This window comes from Ahaetulla prasina, chromosome 3, assembly GCF_028640845.1.
Source record: "Ahaetulla prasina isolate Xishuangbanna chromosome 3, ASM2864084v1, whole genome shotgun sequence".
Classification (NCBI taxonomy): Eukaryota; Metazoa; Chordata; class Lepidosauria; order Squamata; family Colubridae; genus Ahaetulla; species Ahaetulla prasina.
In genome coordinates this window covers 28328101-28345443 of record NC_080541.1, presented here as the reverse complement: position 1 = coordinate 28345443, position 17343 = coordinate 28328101, and the positions used below count along the sequence as shown (strand labels likewise).

At 38.3% G+C, this 17343-nt stretch overlaps 1 protein-coding gene across 1 annotated transcript in view; it reads right to left on the bottom strand.

Moving 5' to 3' along the window:
- The window catches only part of LOC131194252 (nardilysin-like), a 57958-nt gene extending 49267 nt beyond the window's left edge, over positions 1–8691 (bottom strand). Inside the window, exons 1-5 of the mRNA XM_058175034.1 lie at positions 8507–8691; positions 6882–7242; positions 5594–5675; positions 3149–3302; positions 608–681 (exon numbers count right to left, since the gene is read on the bottom strand). Coding sequence (XP_058031017.1) covers positions 608–681; positions 3149–3302; positions 5594–5675; positions 6882–7242; positions 8507–8691 — 856 coding nt within the window. The remainder of the gene's footprint in view (positions 1–607; positions 682–3148; positions 3303–5593; positions 5676–6881; positions 7243–8506) is intronic.
- Positions 8692–17343: the final 8652 nt, after the last annotated feature.

The window sequence follows — 17343 nt, the reverse complement described above, 5'->3', positions numbered from 1 at the left end:
CCAAGAATACACAGAATTTACTTCAGAGAATGGTGCTATTTTTTGACCCAATTCAAGTCAATATTGATTTTTGGTGACCTAAGTCTCTGCACTTTCTTGGCAAGATTTCAGAAGTGGTTTGCCACTGCTTTTTTCCTAGGGTTGATAGAAAGTGACTGGCCCAAGGTCACCCAGTTTGGCTTTGTGCCTACGGCCTGACTAGAATTCATAGACTCCTGATTTCCAGCCTGGTGCCTTAACCATTACACTAAACTGCCTGTCAAGGCTGGTATGAACATCTACCCTGCGTTAATCTCCACTGAATTCAACATGTTTCCTACCCGATATCATCAGGATTGTAGTTATTTGTCCAGGTTTGGAGAATAGAACTAAAAAGTATTGCCTACAGTCCAGTGCAAAGTACATCTAATGCAACTGATTTTAAAGGTTTTTAAATGTGCTTAAATCTTTGAATTTAAAATATATATTTTAATATTTTTTTTTGTGAGGCAGCTCATCCAAATTTCACAAATACGAATGCCTCAAAAAAAAAAAAAGGTGAGATAGTTTTCTACCATCCAAGAATTGAAAAAGTATAAGCAGTGAATAACCCATTCATTAGTTTTACCACTATCCACAGCTTCAACTTCACGGTCAATAGCATCTTTAATCATCAGAGGATGAATGAAGAACTGTGCCCATCTACAAATAAAGTAGAAGAGAAATACAGGTGTTGAAATGTGTGGAATAATAATGACCTGTTTCCATAAAAATGCTTATGAACTAATGTTATGGCAAAACAAAACTTGATTTTTTTTAACCATGATTTCATTTTTTATTATACCTAGGCAAGATAGAGATTTATTTTGATTTAATTACTTGGAGGGAATAAACACACACATAAACAAACAAACACTGTATTTGAGTGTAGAATTATGTCTCTGGGCAGCTTGGATTTTCCATGGCTCCCCAATTTCAATTAAACGCCAAGGTATTTTAGGACATTTTTTCAGATTAGAACAACAAGTCAACTGGTCTTTCAGTTGCAGAGAGTATGACTTCCTCCCTCCCAAAACCCCGTAACATCTTCTGAACTTCATAAAAATAAACAAAATTTGAGGACTGAGGCTAACTTAAAGATAACACAAAAACTAGCAAAAGCAAATTGTTAGAGTAAGCTAAACCTGCCACCATGTCAAAAGAAGATACAAAACATGCATTTTAAATTCATGCAAGAATTACATTCACATTTGAAACATTTAAAGCTCCAGTGTTGAGCCAAAACTGGAAGGTTTCTAAAAGGATTTGGAGCATTTTAGAAATATTTCAAACTCAGAGCAAAATTATTTAGCATTTGAAACAGTTCTAAGAATGGCTTGGATATTTAGTTTTGGTTAGAACATATTTTTGGCTCATACCCACTAATTCAAGCTCAGAAGGAAGTGTTTGAATTCAAAATGCTAACTGTTTTGCATACCTCTAAGGCATATTATGATTTTGCCTCTTGGAGAGTTAGAAATCAAAATGGTCTTTCTGTTATCCATCATGCTTTCAATAAATTAGAATTGTGTGCAAGGGGCAATTGACCTATTGCACTAGAGCGTGATAAATGGAGCCCTAATAAGCAAATTAACATTTGATTTCTGTTCTTTCCATCTTCCTCTAAGATTTCCTTCAATTAGGAAGAATTTTTCAAAATTTTCAAAATTTTCTTGCAACTAAAGTCTGTATGGCCAAAAGTGAAGAATGACGGGATTTGGACTCAACAATAGCAGCAAGACCTCTGCTGACCCAAATCTTAAGCAGAGCAGACACATCAATTACTTCCTGACGATCTGTAATAAATTATATTTATGAATATGGTTAATTTAGAACAGTGCTTCCCAGACCTGGGTAAATTGGGTAAAAGTGTTTTTTCCTTTGGGTAATTACACACAACCCCATTAACCCAATATCCCAAAATATTCCAACAGGGATATTTAAATTGACCTATAGATTGCCAGATATGCTAAAATATATTCAAAAATCTCCAAAATAATTCCTATTAAGATGAAAATGAATCACATTATACCAATGGTAATTTTTTGAAATGAAATAAAGAATCAATGATATTTTTATAATACAAGTAGTCCTCAAATTACGAATGATCATTCAGTGACAATTTGAAATTACGACTGTGCTGAAGGAAAGGACTTATGATTAGTCCTCAAACTCTGATACGATTCTCTAATAAACAATCTGAGATAATGAAGAATCTGAGAAGCACTGATCTAGAATGTACAAGATATAGAGTGACTGTAGTCTTCAAATTACTATAGTCGTTGTATTAACATAACATAACATCAGAGTTGGAAGGGACCTTGGAGGCCTTCTAGTCCAACCCCCTGCCCAGGCAGGAAACCCTACACCATCTCAGTCAGATGGTTATCCAACATTTTCTTAAAAATTTCCAGTGTTGGAGCATTCACAACTTCTGCAGGCAAGTCGTTCCACTGATTAATTGTTCTAACTGTCAGGAAATTTCTCCTTAGTTCTAAGTTGCTTCTTTCCTTGATCAGTTTCCACCCATTGCTTCTTGTTCTACCCTCAGGTGCTCTGGAGAACAGCCCAACTCCCACTTCTCTGTGGCAGCCCCTGAGATATTGGAACACTGCTATCATGTCTCCCCTAGTCCTTCTTTTTGTTAAACTGGACATACCCAGTTCCTGCAACCGTTCTTCATATGTTTTATCCTCCAGTCCCCTAATCATCTTTGTTGCTCTTCTCTGCACTCTTTCTAGAGTCTCAACATCTTTTTTACATCGTGGCGACCAAAACTGGATGCAATATTCCAAGTGTGGCCTTACCAAGGCATTATAAAGTGGTACTAGCACTTCACGTGATCTTGATTCTATCCCTCTGTTTATGCAGCCCAGAACTGTGTTGGCTTTTTTAACAGCTGCTGCACACTGCTGGCTCATATCTAGATGGTTATCCACTAGGACTCCAAGATCCCTCTCACAGGTACTACTATTGAGCAAGGTACCACATATACGGTACTGGTGCATTTTGTTTTTTTGGCCTAAATGTAGAACCTTACTTTTTTCACTGTTGAATTTCATTTTGTTAGATAGCGCCCAATATTGATGGATCTCTTAGTCTTTTAGCTTGTTTTGTACTTCTAAGTTACCTTTCAAGAGCATCTTTGAAATATTTCTTTTGGATATCAAACTGGAAAATAGTTCGTTCCGTGTCGGTCGAAGCATTGTCTGACCCTCCATGCTTCTTTAAGAACGTATCAAATCCATTTTCATCTGGATATTTCTGGCTACCCATAAACACCACTAGAAGAAAGCGATCAGATAAATGAGCTGTGATCAGATGCAGGCAGAGATTTCAGTCTATTATCACTGATATTTACTGATATAATTTGTGGCAATGGCTCTATATAGTAGCTCCAAAGGGGAGGGGGGAGGAAATCCTTCACTAGGGCTGCAACAATTAGATGTGCCAGATTAAAAATAGGAGATGAATACAGAAAATTGGGGTTGTTGCTGAAAAGGCTCTGCTTGATAGGTGAGTGCAGTTTCTACCAGTTCGCCCCTGTTCGGGTGAACCTACCCACCTGGACATCATCATGGATGCGGTGCAGAAGCGCCACACATGCGCGGTCACAGTTTTGAACCAGTTAGCAAAGATAAGTGTAACCCATTATTGACTAGTGGCTATATATCTATGTGGCTGTAATGATCTCCCTGAACTGTGTCAACCAGCTTTGAACAGCTGATATTCTCCAGACTTTTTTTGACCTCCTGCCTGTCGCTGCCCCATGCCACTGGCTACATTATGGCACTTGTCTATATTGGAAAGTGTTTGTGTGGTTTTCAGTTTCTAACCGTCTCAATTTCCAATAGAAGATAATGTATGTAGCTCTGGATTGAACTGTGGAGTCTTTGTTGCTCTCTAAGCTTAGTTGTTTTCTTGCAGACATTTAATTACCTGACTAGGTAACATCTTCAGTTCTAGAAGGGAGTGTGGTTAGCCCTCTATTTATGTACAGTAACTTGCTCTGTCGGTGTTGTTGGGATGTTGTTTTCTCCTTGATCGTTCCTTGTTTTGGCTGCTGTTTACTGTTTAATTGTTTGACTAATTTAATTCCTGTTTATCTGGGCATTGATTGTTGGCAAAGAGGTGTTCTGGTCTTTTATTTTTTATTTTTGTATCCCTTTTAGCTCCTTTTTTAGTGTCTGTTTTGAATAGTATGCAAATGTTGTTTATTTCTATGTGCCTATGGAAGCCATCAACATCTGCAAGAAAGAATCCAAACTTAGAGAGCACCACAGTATCAATTTCCCACAGTGTTGTGCTATTCTTGGCCACTGTGGAATATTGAAAAGAGAAACAGATTGTTCTGACCTAGGCTTCCTTAGAAATTAAACAGCACAAACTTAGTCCCGGCAAACTTCTTTAATTCATACGGCTGTAAATTATTTCATTTACAATCCATAAGGGTTGATAAACAGTCTTTCAGAGGAAGGTTATCAACATCCACCTATCTCACATGGAACGCTGCTGAAGAGCTAATTTCCAGACACAGGGCAAGGCCAAACTTGGCACAGAGTCACAAATAGGATTTTCAAATCTTGAATTGACCAGATGAACTAATCGCTTCCTGCAAAAGCTCACGTGTTGTTCGCTTCTCTTTTATATCTTATGGGAGGGGCCAATCATCTCCAAGCCTTACTCCCAAGTTGACCCTGTTTCCTTAATTGTTCCTGTCTTCTGGCAGCTCTGCGCATGCGCACACTAGGAACAGACTCACACTGTTCTTCTGCCTCGCTGATGTCAGACTCCGGAGGCAGCAAAGAACTACCAGATGGCCTTGGCCCCCTCTTTGCTTCCAACTCAGAGCCATTGTCTGAGTCTTCCCCAGACTCCAGGACTGGCCCATGTTCCTCCCCAAACTCCTCACTGTCTGAATCTGCTGCCAGCTCTGCTGCCCACTGGTGGGCCACAACACAGATTCCCATACTTATCTAGTAACAGTTCAATTGGATTGCGATTTGGGGAATCCACAAGGAAGTACTTTGCTTTCACATCCAGCTTTGTCTTTGCTCCTTTCTCTGGAACATCTTATGAATGTAAATGTCTACTGAAGACTCTTAGTCATTCAGGTCATGGTTTTCCAAAAAGCTGCTTTTTCAAAAGGCAACTGGACTTTCTTTGTTTTTCCTTGAAGATGTTTCACTTCTCATCCAAGAAACCTCTGAAGTTCTGAAGAAGCATCTTGGATGAGAAGTGAAATGTCTTCAAGGAAAAATAAAGAAAGCCCAGTTGCCTCTTGAAAAAGCAGCTTTGGGACATACGGATGTAAGTAGACTTATGGAAAGATATTGATTTATCTGACTCGTTTATTTTTTTTTACTGCTTCCCATTACTTTTTTTTTAAAAGCACATTTTGATTCTAAAATAAAACTAAGAGCAGTTTAAACCTGTAAAAGAAAATATTTAAATAGTACTGAGGGTGTCAACATAATTGGTATTGAAAGCTACACATTCCACAGTAAGAGATGGGACAGCTTTCTTTCTGTCTCTTTGTTAATTGTTCAGTAGATAGACTTTAGATTTTACATACTATGCTCCAAAAAATGAGCTAATCCAGGTAAATCATCAGGGTCACAGAAACTTCCAACACCAATAGCGAGGGCAGCTGCAGCCTGCAATCAAAATATAAAGGAGAAACAGTGGGAAGTCATTACAAGCTAAAGCCAAAGAATACGGCCTTCTTGCAGTATGGAAGGAATCCTACTTCTGTCAAAATTCTGTTCCATTCCCAACTGCAAGCATTGTCCCTAAGAAAGCAAGCAGACACGAGTGCTGTTATTATGTTTCACTCAACGTTTTCCTTGCAGGCAAACCTGAGTAACATACACAGAAAAATAAGGCCTTCAAATCCTGCATTCAGGCTGCTTCAAATAATCCCATTTTAGTCTGACTCTGTGGTAAAATAATATCTTAGCTTTTTTAAAAATATTACAAAGTTGTAATTTAAGAATGCTCATTGTCATTTTATTCATTTTGACAGCAGCATTTCAACCTCTGGCCCAAGGGTTACAGATGTACTCTCCAAGGCCATTTTTGAAGTCATCAAAGCATCAGAGTTCCCCTACCCAGACGATTGTTTCTTTTAAAAAAATATTTTATTAAAAAATAGGTATATTAAACTTATCCAGGGCTTAAGACACACATTACGTTTAAATTTATTTTGGAACAAGCACCAAATAGTCATACTTTTAGAGTCTATATAATATCAGCCCTTAGTCTTCAGAATGTGTTAACTATGACACAAACAGGGTGTGCCTACTAGCTAAGAAACAATACATCCCTCAATGTGATATAATATAATTAATTCAAGCTACTGCCTCAACAACAGTGCTCATCCTGATGTGAAAATGGGTTTACAGATAGTCCTGGCTTAACGACCATAATGGGGACTGGCAACTCCATTGCTAAGTTCATTAAGTGGGACATCAAGTGACTGTGCTGGACTTACAATGTCACTTTTCCCCACAGTCATTAAGTGAGACATCACATGACCAAGATTTGCAGTTTCATTGCTGGCTTCTTCATTCACTCTGCTTGTCAGACGTTGGCTGTGAAGCACCTAAATATAGTAGATATCATGTGACTGCAGGACACTGTGGCAATCATAAAATGGCTGCTGGTTGCAAAGTAGCTAAATCTTGACTCCTGACCATGGAGACATTATGGCAGCTATGAGTGTGATAACCAGTTGTAAAGTTACTTTTTCAAATACTGTTGTAACTTTGAATGGTTGCTAAACACAGAAATCATTACTTGTCTATTTTATTTAATACTACACTTCATTGATTAACAAATAGCTAAGTTATTTTATAACCTACCTGCTTTTCTGTACTGCCCATCTTATTTTCATCTTCTTGTTTCACCAATTCTTCGTATATTTCAGGGTCATCATGATCTTCCCTCACCTCAGGATCACCTTCGACAATACTATCGCTATTAAAACCACCACTTCCTTCACTTCCAACTTCACCATCCAGAGATCCGTCTTCAGATTCCTTGATATTCCTATCATTTCTCTCAATTTCCTGCATTTTTGCAGCAAAATTTTCTTCCTCATCTGTTCCAGACGATATGAGAAGATCCTCTAGTTCTGTGTCTGATTCATCAGAAGAAGTGCAATCATCAATTGTCCAGTCAGAAATCAACAGCACATTCATGCCATTTTTTAATTTGATGTACCTGTAAAAATAATGACAGAGGTGTGTGGCATGTATATGTGCAGTATAAAACAGGCATCATTCTTGGCAGCTATTCTCATAATCCCTGGAAAGTATTTTGAAATAGATCTTGTGGTGAATTTAGTAAGAACCCTCTGTTATATTGAGGAACTCAAAATACCAATTTCTCAGGTCTTTACAGAGAGAATGGATGTTGTGAATAAATATCTTTTGAATGGTGAATTTTGTCAGACAAAATGTCTTGTATTCCAGAATTTCTTCCCAAATGAAACAGTCTCTTTCATTCATACTCTTTTAAGTTTTTGCCTTAAAGAACAATAGAAAATTAAGTCAATTCCTTCTGACTTCCTTATTTTTCATACCAGGGCCACAAAAGTGGGTGAAGTCATAGTTCATATTAATTATTATGTATCAGCATACAGATAAATTGGTCAAGAAAATTATTATTTTGATTCTCAATCTTATATATCTATTTCATATTGTTTAAAAAAACTTTTTCCAATTAAAAGAAACCCTGGATAAAATCTATGTGGTGCCTAAGAACCAACACCAAATTGATGCTATGACAATACCTCTAATATCATAAAACAACCACAACTGCCTATTCCCAGGTCTTCGGGAAGGACTCGATAGGTGGATAAAAATGCCAAATCCAGTCTGAACATCTGGCTAACTATGCAATGAACAATTACTAATAGTAATAATTGTGAAAATGTTCAACCTCATTATGATAGTAGCCACATGTCCAGTGGTCTTTCAAAGGCAACAATAATAATGATAATGATGCTGATGCTGCTATGGACGAAAACAAGTTGTCCATTCCTACTTCTCTTTCTTGTGCCATATCCATCATTGGATGTTGGTGATCATGTTGGCGATCCTATTTTTATCAACACCCGCATGAAAAAGTGGTGTTGAGTTTTATCCAAACCAGTCCCTTAGATTCTGAAGCCATGATCTTCTTCTTCTGCCTGGACCTCGTTTGCCGTCAATCTTTCCCTGGAGGATTATGTGAAGTATGCTGTATTTTTCTAGATGTTTGCATCACATGTCCGAAATATTCTAACTTTAGCTTTTTAATGGTTTTGATGATTTCCCTTGGCTTTCCCAGATGGCTTATCACCTCCTCATTTCTGAGTTTGTCAACCCAACTTACACATAACAGTCGCCTGTAAATCCACATTTCAAATGCTTCTAGTCTCTTCAAGTGGCATTCTGTTAGAGACCAACTCTCCATTCCATTCCTACTCTCAGCCCATAATTACCTGTATTCTTTATGGTCACTGGGAGACTTTACAATATCTGGGTCTCCCTCATTTTTCTTGGCTCGACGCTTCCGCAGCTCCTCTGCACGTTGGGATCTTTCATTACGGCATCTCTGTGGCCTTTGCTGCTGTGAGCGTATAATTGGACAATTATTTGTTCCTTTGGTTCTAGTCTCACCCGACATTCTGGAGGCTCCCAGATGAACTTCAAAGAGCTGGCCAGTTGACCTACTTGTCTACTAACTATACAGCTCTGTTCAAACCAAATAAGTAGCCCATCTATCAGCTAGCCCATTTTATCTCTTTCTTCTCATTGGCTGACTAGATGCTTTAGAAATAATATATGTTTATGACATCAGTGAAGGAGAAAATCAGGATTCCATGAGAATTATTAAAGGGGGAAGAAAGGTCATAAGAAATCCAGAAAACAGTATATAGGACTTCATTCTTTTTGATTGTAGATTTCAATTAAATAGTTAGGGCATGCCTAAATAGTAAAAGTAGGCTTTGATTAGAAACTTACTTTTAAGAATGAAAGTTGATGGTTAATGCATTTTGAAATTAACCAAGTCCTATGAAATATGAATCTGGACAGCCACGGTATAGGGTCTCCTTGAGTAGGGGGTTCGACTAGAAGACATCCAAGGTCCTTCTCAACTCTATTATTTTGTATTCTGTATTCTACGAGATGCATCTTCCTGCCCACATTAAGCTTAATGAGCTACTTATGAGTTAAATAATTATAAGCAATAGCAAAAAGCTTTTTTCTCACAGGGTAAATTGGGAATTGGGGGTAAAAATCAAGAAAACTAATATAAAATATAATCTGATCATTATTTTTGCATTCTTAATGTTCTGGCTGGGAAAAGAACTGAACTTTCTCAGTTATTTCATAAGGTTCCAATGAAATTCTGCCATTTTTATATTAATGTTGGGCAATATGCCAGCTTGGATAAGCATAGTTGACCTATACATTTGTCCTAGAATTAAATTAAACTGAATCTGTGCCATTTCACAGGAGATAGGCAGTTGTATGTTTTATAACATTTCTACATATAATGGTGTTTTAGCATTTGCTGGTTCCATCTGGGATCTGTTTACAACTCTTGAGCATCTGTATTTTTGTAGCAGCCCAAGGTGGCTGAAGGTCTGAATAATAATAATAAAAGCCTGGATAGTGGATATGACAGAATCTGAAGACAACAAAATAGAAGAGAAAGAAGATAACAAAATATACAGACCTGCAAACAGAAATAGAACTACTGTGGCGAAATAAAGCAAAGTTGCACCAACAGTAATAGGGGCCTTGGGGGCAATCCCAAAACAACCGGAGCACCACTTGAACACCATCAGCATTGACAAATTCACTATCAGTCAATTGCAAAAGGTGGCTTTACTCAAAATAGCTTTACATCCTGAGAGAATATCTGTAACACCATCAAACATCCACATCTGCCTATCCCAGGTGCTTGGAAAGGACTTGATAGGTAGTCAGGAATGCCAAATTCAGTCTTAACATCTGGCTGACTGTGCAGTGAAGCATAATAATAATAATTTTAAAAATTAATTAGGTTAAATCAAACAACAAAAATATACATGCATAAAGCTAGATAGATAGACAGATAGAGAGACAGACAACATACATGGATACATATAAACCAGTGGGGGGTTTCAATTTTTTTTACTACTGGTTCTGTGGATGTGGCTTGGTGGGTGTGGCAGGGGAAGGATACTGTAAAATTTCCATTCCCTCCCCAACCCAGGGGAAGGTTACTGCAAAATCCCCATTTCCTCCTGATCCCCTGGGACTTGGGAGGCAGAGAATAGATGGGGGTGGGGCCAGTCAGAATTTTTACTACCAGTTCTCTGAACTACTCAAAATTTCCGCTACTGGTTCTCCAGAACTGGTCAGAACCTGCTGAAACCCACCTCTGACATACACATACATACACAAACATACAGGCAACTTTATCAGTAAGCTTAATCGTAGTCCTCTAAGTAAGGCTTACAGTAATGTTGGGTCTTCCTTACTTATGTAAGGAGAGTCACCAAAATCTTACTTCATGTAACCTGCCAAGCTTTGAGCTCAAGCAACCCAAGCTGTATTCCCCACTTCCATGCATCGCTGTGGAGGGTTTGCAGTGCAATTTGCTACCGTGATTGGGGCTATTGTGAAAAGTGCCTGATGGCAAATGGCCAGTGGACATTCCAGTCTTGCTCTTTCTTCCAGAAGAATCATCGTTTTCCAGAAGTGTCTCTTCCAAAAGATGAAGATAAAGAGATTTGTGATGTTCTGGATACCACCCAGCAAATTCAGCTTGAAATCCAGGAGAAAAACATTTGGGTGGGGGGTGGGGGGAACTGGAATGCAAAGTTTTGCAAGGAAAGAGGTGAAAAGAGCACCAGATTCCTACTATTTGCAAGCAAACTTTGAATAATGAAAGGATTCAAAAAACTGAAATAATCCCGAAGTATAAGAGAATATAAGATATTTGACAATGGGGTAATTCTATATAAAAAGGGGGTTATTCTGGACTGATGAAATAGACATGATCTAGAAAAATGAATCATAGATATGGCAAAGTGTTTCTATTATTAAGTTACTGGCAGGATAGGAAAGAAAGCTCCATATAATCTATAGAGGAAGATATTTCCTCCCCCATAGGGGGCAATCAACATCTCCCTTTAACTCTGGAATATTGGACTATATTGAGTTATAGTCTACGAGTCTGCAGCAATATAGAATCTACAATATTATTCTTATGCCATCCCAGTCAAACGGTCCAGTCTATTTTTGAAAGCCTCCATTGATGGAGCACCCACAACCTCAGGAGGCAAGCTACTCAATTGATTAATTGCTCTCTCTGCCAGAAAAAAAAATCTTTTAGGTTGGGTTTCTCTTTGACAAGCTTCCACTTCTTGTCCTGCCCTCTGTTTCCCTAAATATAAATCAATTTCCTCTTCTTGTGACAGCTCCTCCAATATTGGAGGATAGCTAATATGTCTCGCTCCTTCCTTCTTTTCATAGGCTAGACCAGGGGTGAAATCCAGCAGGTTCTGACAGGTTCTGGAGAACCGGTAGCGGAATTTTTGAGCAGTTTGGAGAACCGGCAGCAGAAATTTTGAGTAGTTTGGAGAACAGGCAAATACCACCTCTGGCTGGCCCCAGAGTAGGGTGGGAATGGAGATTTTGCAGTATCCTTTCCTGCCACGCCCACCAAGCCACGCCCATCAAGCCACACCATACCCATCAAGCCATGCCCACAGAAACAGCAGTAAAAAAAATTGGATTTCACCATTGGACTAGACATACTGTTCTGTTCCCCCCCACCGCAACCACAACCAAGAAAACACACGAGCTGACTATATCTGCCAGCAATTTATTCCTATGACAGATATCAGTTCTGGCAATGAACCTACGATTGTCTGCCAAGTTCTCTTATCTCCTCAGAAGCCAGCGTAACTTCAGTTTGTTGTTGAAGCAACCAAGAGTTCAGAAATAAACAGAAATCCAGAAGCCAAATTCTTAGTGTCGAAATATTGCAGCCAAAGTTTCCAAGAGTCAGTTTTTGTCCGTCATAAGAAGCTATTGAGCAGCTCCTCCTGCTTTTATACCCTGTGGGGTGTGGCTCCGTGACTCAGCACTCTCTAGGCCTGTTCCACCCCTTCTTTTGTTGTTCCCGCCTCTCCTTTCTGCGATGCCTGGGATTTAACCAGGACTGATTGTCAGCAGCTGGGTCTTGAGGCGTTGCCTGGGAGGGGGACGGTGCGGGAGAAAGAGGCCTCGTCATCTCTTCTACCTGGCCTGCCTTTGGAACCTGGAGCGGAGCAAGAGAGGAAGGTCCTGCAGAGGGAAGCCCTGTCGGCTCTTCCCCCTCACTCTCTGAGTCACTCTCTGCCAAGAGGCCAGGCTCGGGAGCCGAAGACACAACACATACCTAGCTCCCTCAACTGTTCGCCATATGATTTAGCCTCCAGATCCTTTATCATTTTTGTTGCTCCTTTGTTGCACACTCTCTAGAATCTTACCAGCACAGTGTAAAGTGATACTATTTCTTCTCATTGACTCGATGCTAGCCTAGAACTTCATTGGCCCTTTTGGCAGCTGCAGTATTATTGGCTCATTATTAAGTGGTGGGCCACTAGGACACCTAGACCCCTCTCACAGTTACTACAGTTGAGCCAGGTACCACCTATTCTATACCTACCTATGGATTTGGTTTTTCCTACCAAGTGCAGGGCCTTACTTTTCTCATCACTGAACTACATCTTATTGTATAGGGCCTGATGCTCAATTCTGTCAAGATCCTTCTGGATCTTGAGCCTGTTTCCTAAAGCATTCAGAATCTCAGTATATTACATTTTTTTTTTGTTTACATTTATACCCCGCCCTTCTCCAAAGACTCAGGGCGGCTTACAGTGTATAACATTGAGTTTCTTCTTGATTGAACTGGCAAAATTTTGCTCTTATTTCATTCCACTTATTTCAATGTTACTATGGTGCAGCTGTTCCTGGATTAGGCTTTGGTTGAAGAAAAATTGGTCAATTTACAGAGATGTGAATAAATAAAATATAGTCAAGAAGACTCTTGTTTCTATTTCATATCTAATTGAAGACAGTATCATCCTCTTCCTCTCTATGTTTCAGGAATATTACAGTATATATTTAGAATGTATGACTAAAACCTCTTTCCTTTTTTCGTCCTTGAGCCAATTGTAGTTGGCCTCCATCTATAGATGGGCTATACTCTAGTAAACAGAAGCCTGGCGAAGGGGACTTTCTGCAGTCAGCAGATGTCAAGGAAATCCAGAGATCAGCAGCAATGTATCTCTAGCATGGATTTCATGACCCAGCAGAGTTACAAAGACAGTTTATCATAGTGCTTAGTAATTAGAGAAAAAGTAATGCTGAGAATTGATCTCAGCATTAGGAGGAGACACAGCCAAATGAGCCAAATATCAGATAAGGAAGTTCAGTCAGTAGGCAGAAAGAATAATTTCTGAATATAGAAGGGTCAGCAATTAAAACAATAGAAGCTTGCTGAAACAGACTCTACTCTTTTCATCAGGTGCTAAAAGCTCAAAAAATGAACTTGGGAGCAGTATCTGACTCTCAAGTACATCTAGCAGTCCTCAGGAGTTCTATGTAACTAAATACTTCTATGCTTTGTGACTTCAAATCCAAAATAACATTTGTGTAACCCTATTGGGTTAGGGCTGGGGTTAGGGTTACTCAACATTTTTCTGTGAATAATTATCACATTTTATTGTAATAGTCACAAAGTGAAAGTGTCACAGTGTAAGGTGCTATTGGACATGTGGGTTGTGATAATTGGCATTATATGACACAGTAAATAGAAATAAGACACATGCTAATTTGATTTGTCAGGATCTCTGTAGACATATTTTATTTACCTGTTTTCCAGTTTTCTTTGAACTTCAGGGTTTTAGGTCTTCACACCTTACAGTGGATATTAATTAAAATCTACCTGATCTCAGCTGTAAAAATTTGGGCAACTACAAGATGGCAACAGAAAAATACAGAAATTTCCACTTTCTGCCATCTAATCACCATTTAAAACAAGGGTGTCCAACTTTGGCAACTTTAAGACTTATGGACTTCAACCCCCAGAATTCTGGCTGGATGAGGAATTCTGGAAATTGAAGTACACAGGTCTTAAATTTACCAAGACTGGACAATCTTGATTTAGAATTTATTAGTTCAGATATAGTAGCCATGACATTTATTTATCTTGCTTTCTGCCTACCATAAAAGTATGAAGAAATGGGGAAAAAAAGTTGAGATTTGGATTCTTATCTTAGAAAGAAAGGTGGGAGGAGAGCAAATCTGATTCATACTTAATATGGTTGACTTTAGATAATAGCTAATGAAATGAGGTGTATCAACACTTAAAGATAGACTCAAAGCAATTTCTGGTTCACCAGATTATGATGCGGAGAATAACTCCCTTGGATCTTGCTACCTTTCATGTTTCCTGAAGGCACTAATAGACTAATTAAATAAAATAAAATAATTAAATTATTATTTCCTATGAGCAGAAGTTCTATGTTGTGATTCTTTAAAGAAATAACTGATCTCTTCTCAATTTAATTCATGTACATATAAGCTAACTTCTTTCAAATATTTCCAACTATAAGTCCCAAATGACTTGCCATCGCCATTGTCACTGGATCTGATGAAAGTTTAAGTTCAGAAGATCAGGAAGACACAATGTTGCCTACTCATGATATAAAGATTTGGTGTTTCTAAAGGTAGCTATAAAACACAATTGAAGGCACTGGGATGTCATTTAAATCTATGCTACGTTTAATGTTGTTTATTGTGCTGTACCATATCTCCCAATTGCTCTATAGGGACCATAAAAATACATATTTCATTATAGCCATGCTTAGAATTTTTCTGGATTTTTTTCAGCTTCCTTTTCAATTGCAAAATGACCAAGAATGTGATGTATATTTTCATTTCAAATACATTCAATGCACATATTTATGCTATGTTTCAGGGTCTTTGGCTATCTCGATCTTCTAATCAAAATAGCTCAAAGGAAGGAGTTATCCCATTATATTTTCTCTGGGATATAATTGAAGTGTAGAATTCCAAGAAGGGTGGACAACACTAGACTGAAATTTGTCAATTGGAAGACAAAATACACACACACAAACATTAACCATGAAAAGCTGTCATACACCCCATTGAAAGCTATCTGAGTTTTTCTTTCACCTTAAAAACTTCTTTGTTTATCATTTAAGAAACAAGCATATGTTAAAGAGAGGGTTGGGGAAAGATTAAAAACATTATGAATTATATTACAAGTGGTATCATTAAATAATTCTCTGGCTGTTTTTTTTTTTAGTATTGTAGAAGATTTTTTTTTTTAGAATTACAGAAAATCAGGAAGTGCGTTCAAGTGGGTTTTATTTCAAGGCATTTATAATCAGAATGAATAAATATATTTGCTACATTCTTGCTTTTCTTTTGTTTATTTGATGATAATCTCCCAAATTGACCTTTTATGACAAGTTTCTACAATGGCCCCAAAACTATCTGAGGTTGTTTTTGGTTTTTAGTCATTCTGTAAACAGTTGGCTGTTTGTGGAGATGCTCAGTCATTCAGCTCATGGTTGTTCCAGTGGTGCCTTTTCAAAAGGCAACTGGACTTTGTGGTTTTTCTTTGAAGATGTTTCACTCCTCCTCCAAGAAGCTTCTTCAACTCTGACTGGATGGTGGAGAATGGAAGGCTATATACTCCTTGTATATGACCAGCTGTCTGTAAAGAGTATATAGCCTTCCATTTCCCACCATCCAGTCAGAGCTGAAGAAGCTTCTTGGAGGAGAAGTGAAACGTCTTCAAAGAAAACTCAGAAAGTCCAGTTGCCCCTTGAAAAAAGCACCTATGGGATAAACAGTTGGCTGTTTTCCCAGATGATACGTTGATTCATTCTGCTGGATAATTGTTCTATAAACTATTGAGCAGATTCATTGAACTAGACTTTCTTTATTTGCCTTCAAGATAATCGGTCATCACCACCACCTCATTTTAGAAATAACAATAGCACTTAGACTTATATACCACTTCACAGTGCTTTACAGCCCTCTCTAAGCTATTTACAGAGTCAGCATATTGCCCCCAACAATCTGGGTCCTCATTTTACCCACCTCAGAAGGATGGAAGGCTGAGTCAACCTTGAACCTGGTGAGATTCGATCAGCCAAACTGCTGGCAGTCAGTGATCAACATAAGTAGCCTGCAGTACTGCACTCTAACCACTGCGCCACCATGGCTCATTTTCAGAAGGTAATAGAGATCTATTTGGCTATGAACCTCAAACTTAATACATGTGGATAGGATATATAATTCACAAATGATGTTGTGATTGGAGTGGCATAAAAATGTTCAACTAACTGTGGAGAATGTTTTTATTTAAGGATTTGATTGATTAAGTGACATCAAGTCATTTTCCACCCCTTTCCACAAAGAAAGATTTTCTTCATGAATTTTAAGGACATGCTATCCAGATTATTCCTGTATTTGGGCCCTTGTTTGATCTGGCTGGAACAATCCACAACTCAGTCCAGTTCAGTCATAAAGTATTTCACTTTATGATGCCACTTTATGACCACTCTCTAAACTCAGTAGTGCTAATCAAGTTCTTCTGAGTCTGCTGTGAAATGAAAGATATCAGAATTCTTAAAGTAACCCTAGTTTGGTTTAAAGTAACTTACTGGAGGAACTCTTCTCCAAAAATTGTCCTCTGAGGTTTGAGCATCCTCAATAGCTACTGAGTACCATGTACATTTTGCAGGGGTTGTGTATATAGCAAGAGAACTGTGTTGGAAGAGACGCAGGTGAAATTAAAGCTGTGCCAGAGATAGTCTTCTAGTGTCTCAATGTTCCTTTAATAAACAGACTTCTGTTTTTCTATTTTACTCTCCATTTCCTGGAAATGGTCTTTCAGATATTTGAATGGTGGTGTTAGTTGTAATAGTGGATGCTACTAATAGTAGTTTCTGTTCTTCTTTCCAACAGCCTGAAAAGGTTTAATGGGAGAATGCCATTATTAACCCTTGTTTTGAAAGTAATGAAAATCTGGCAAACAGGGAGGCTGCAGATCACTGGAGAGATTTTAGTACCATAAAATATGGGGCATTCACCCATACCACCTAAGCTAAATTAATGCAGAAATACTTCACTGCCTATAAGATTTTTTCTTCTCCACTGAAACAAATGTTGACATAAATTCTCTCTGCAGGAGAAAATGTAACACTGTAGACGAAACAATCTTTTATTGTTTGTTGGTTGTGTTTGCAAAAGAGCT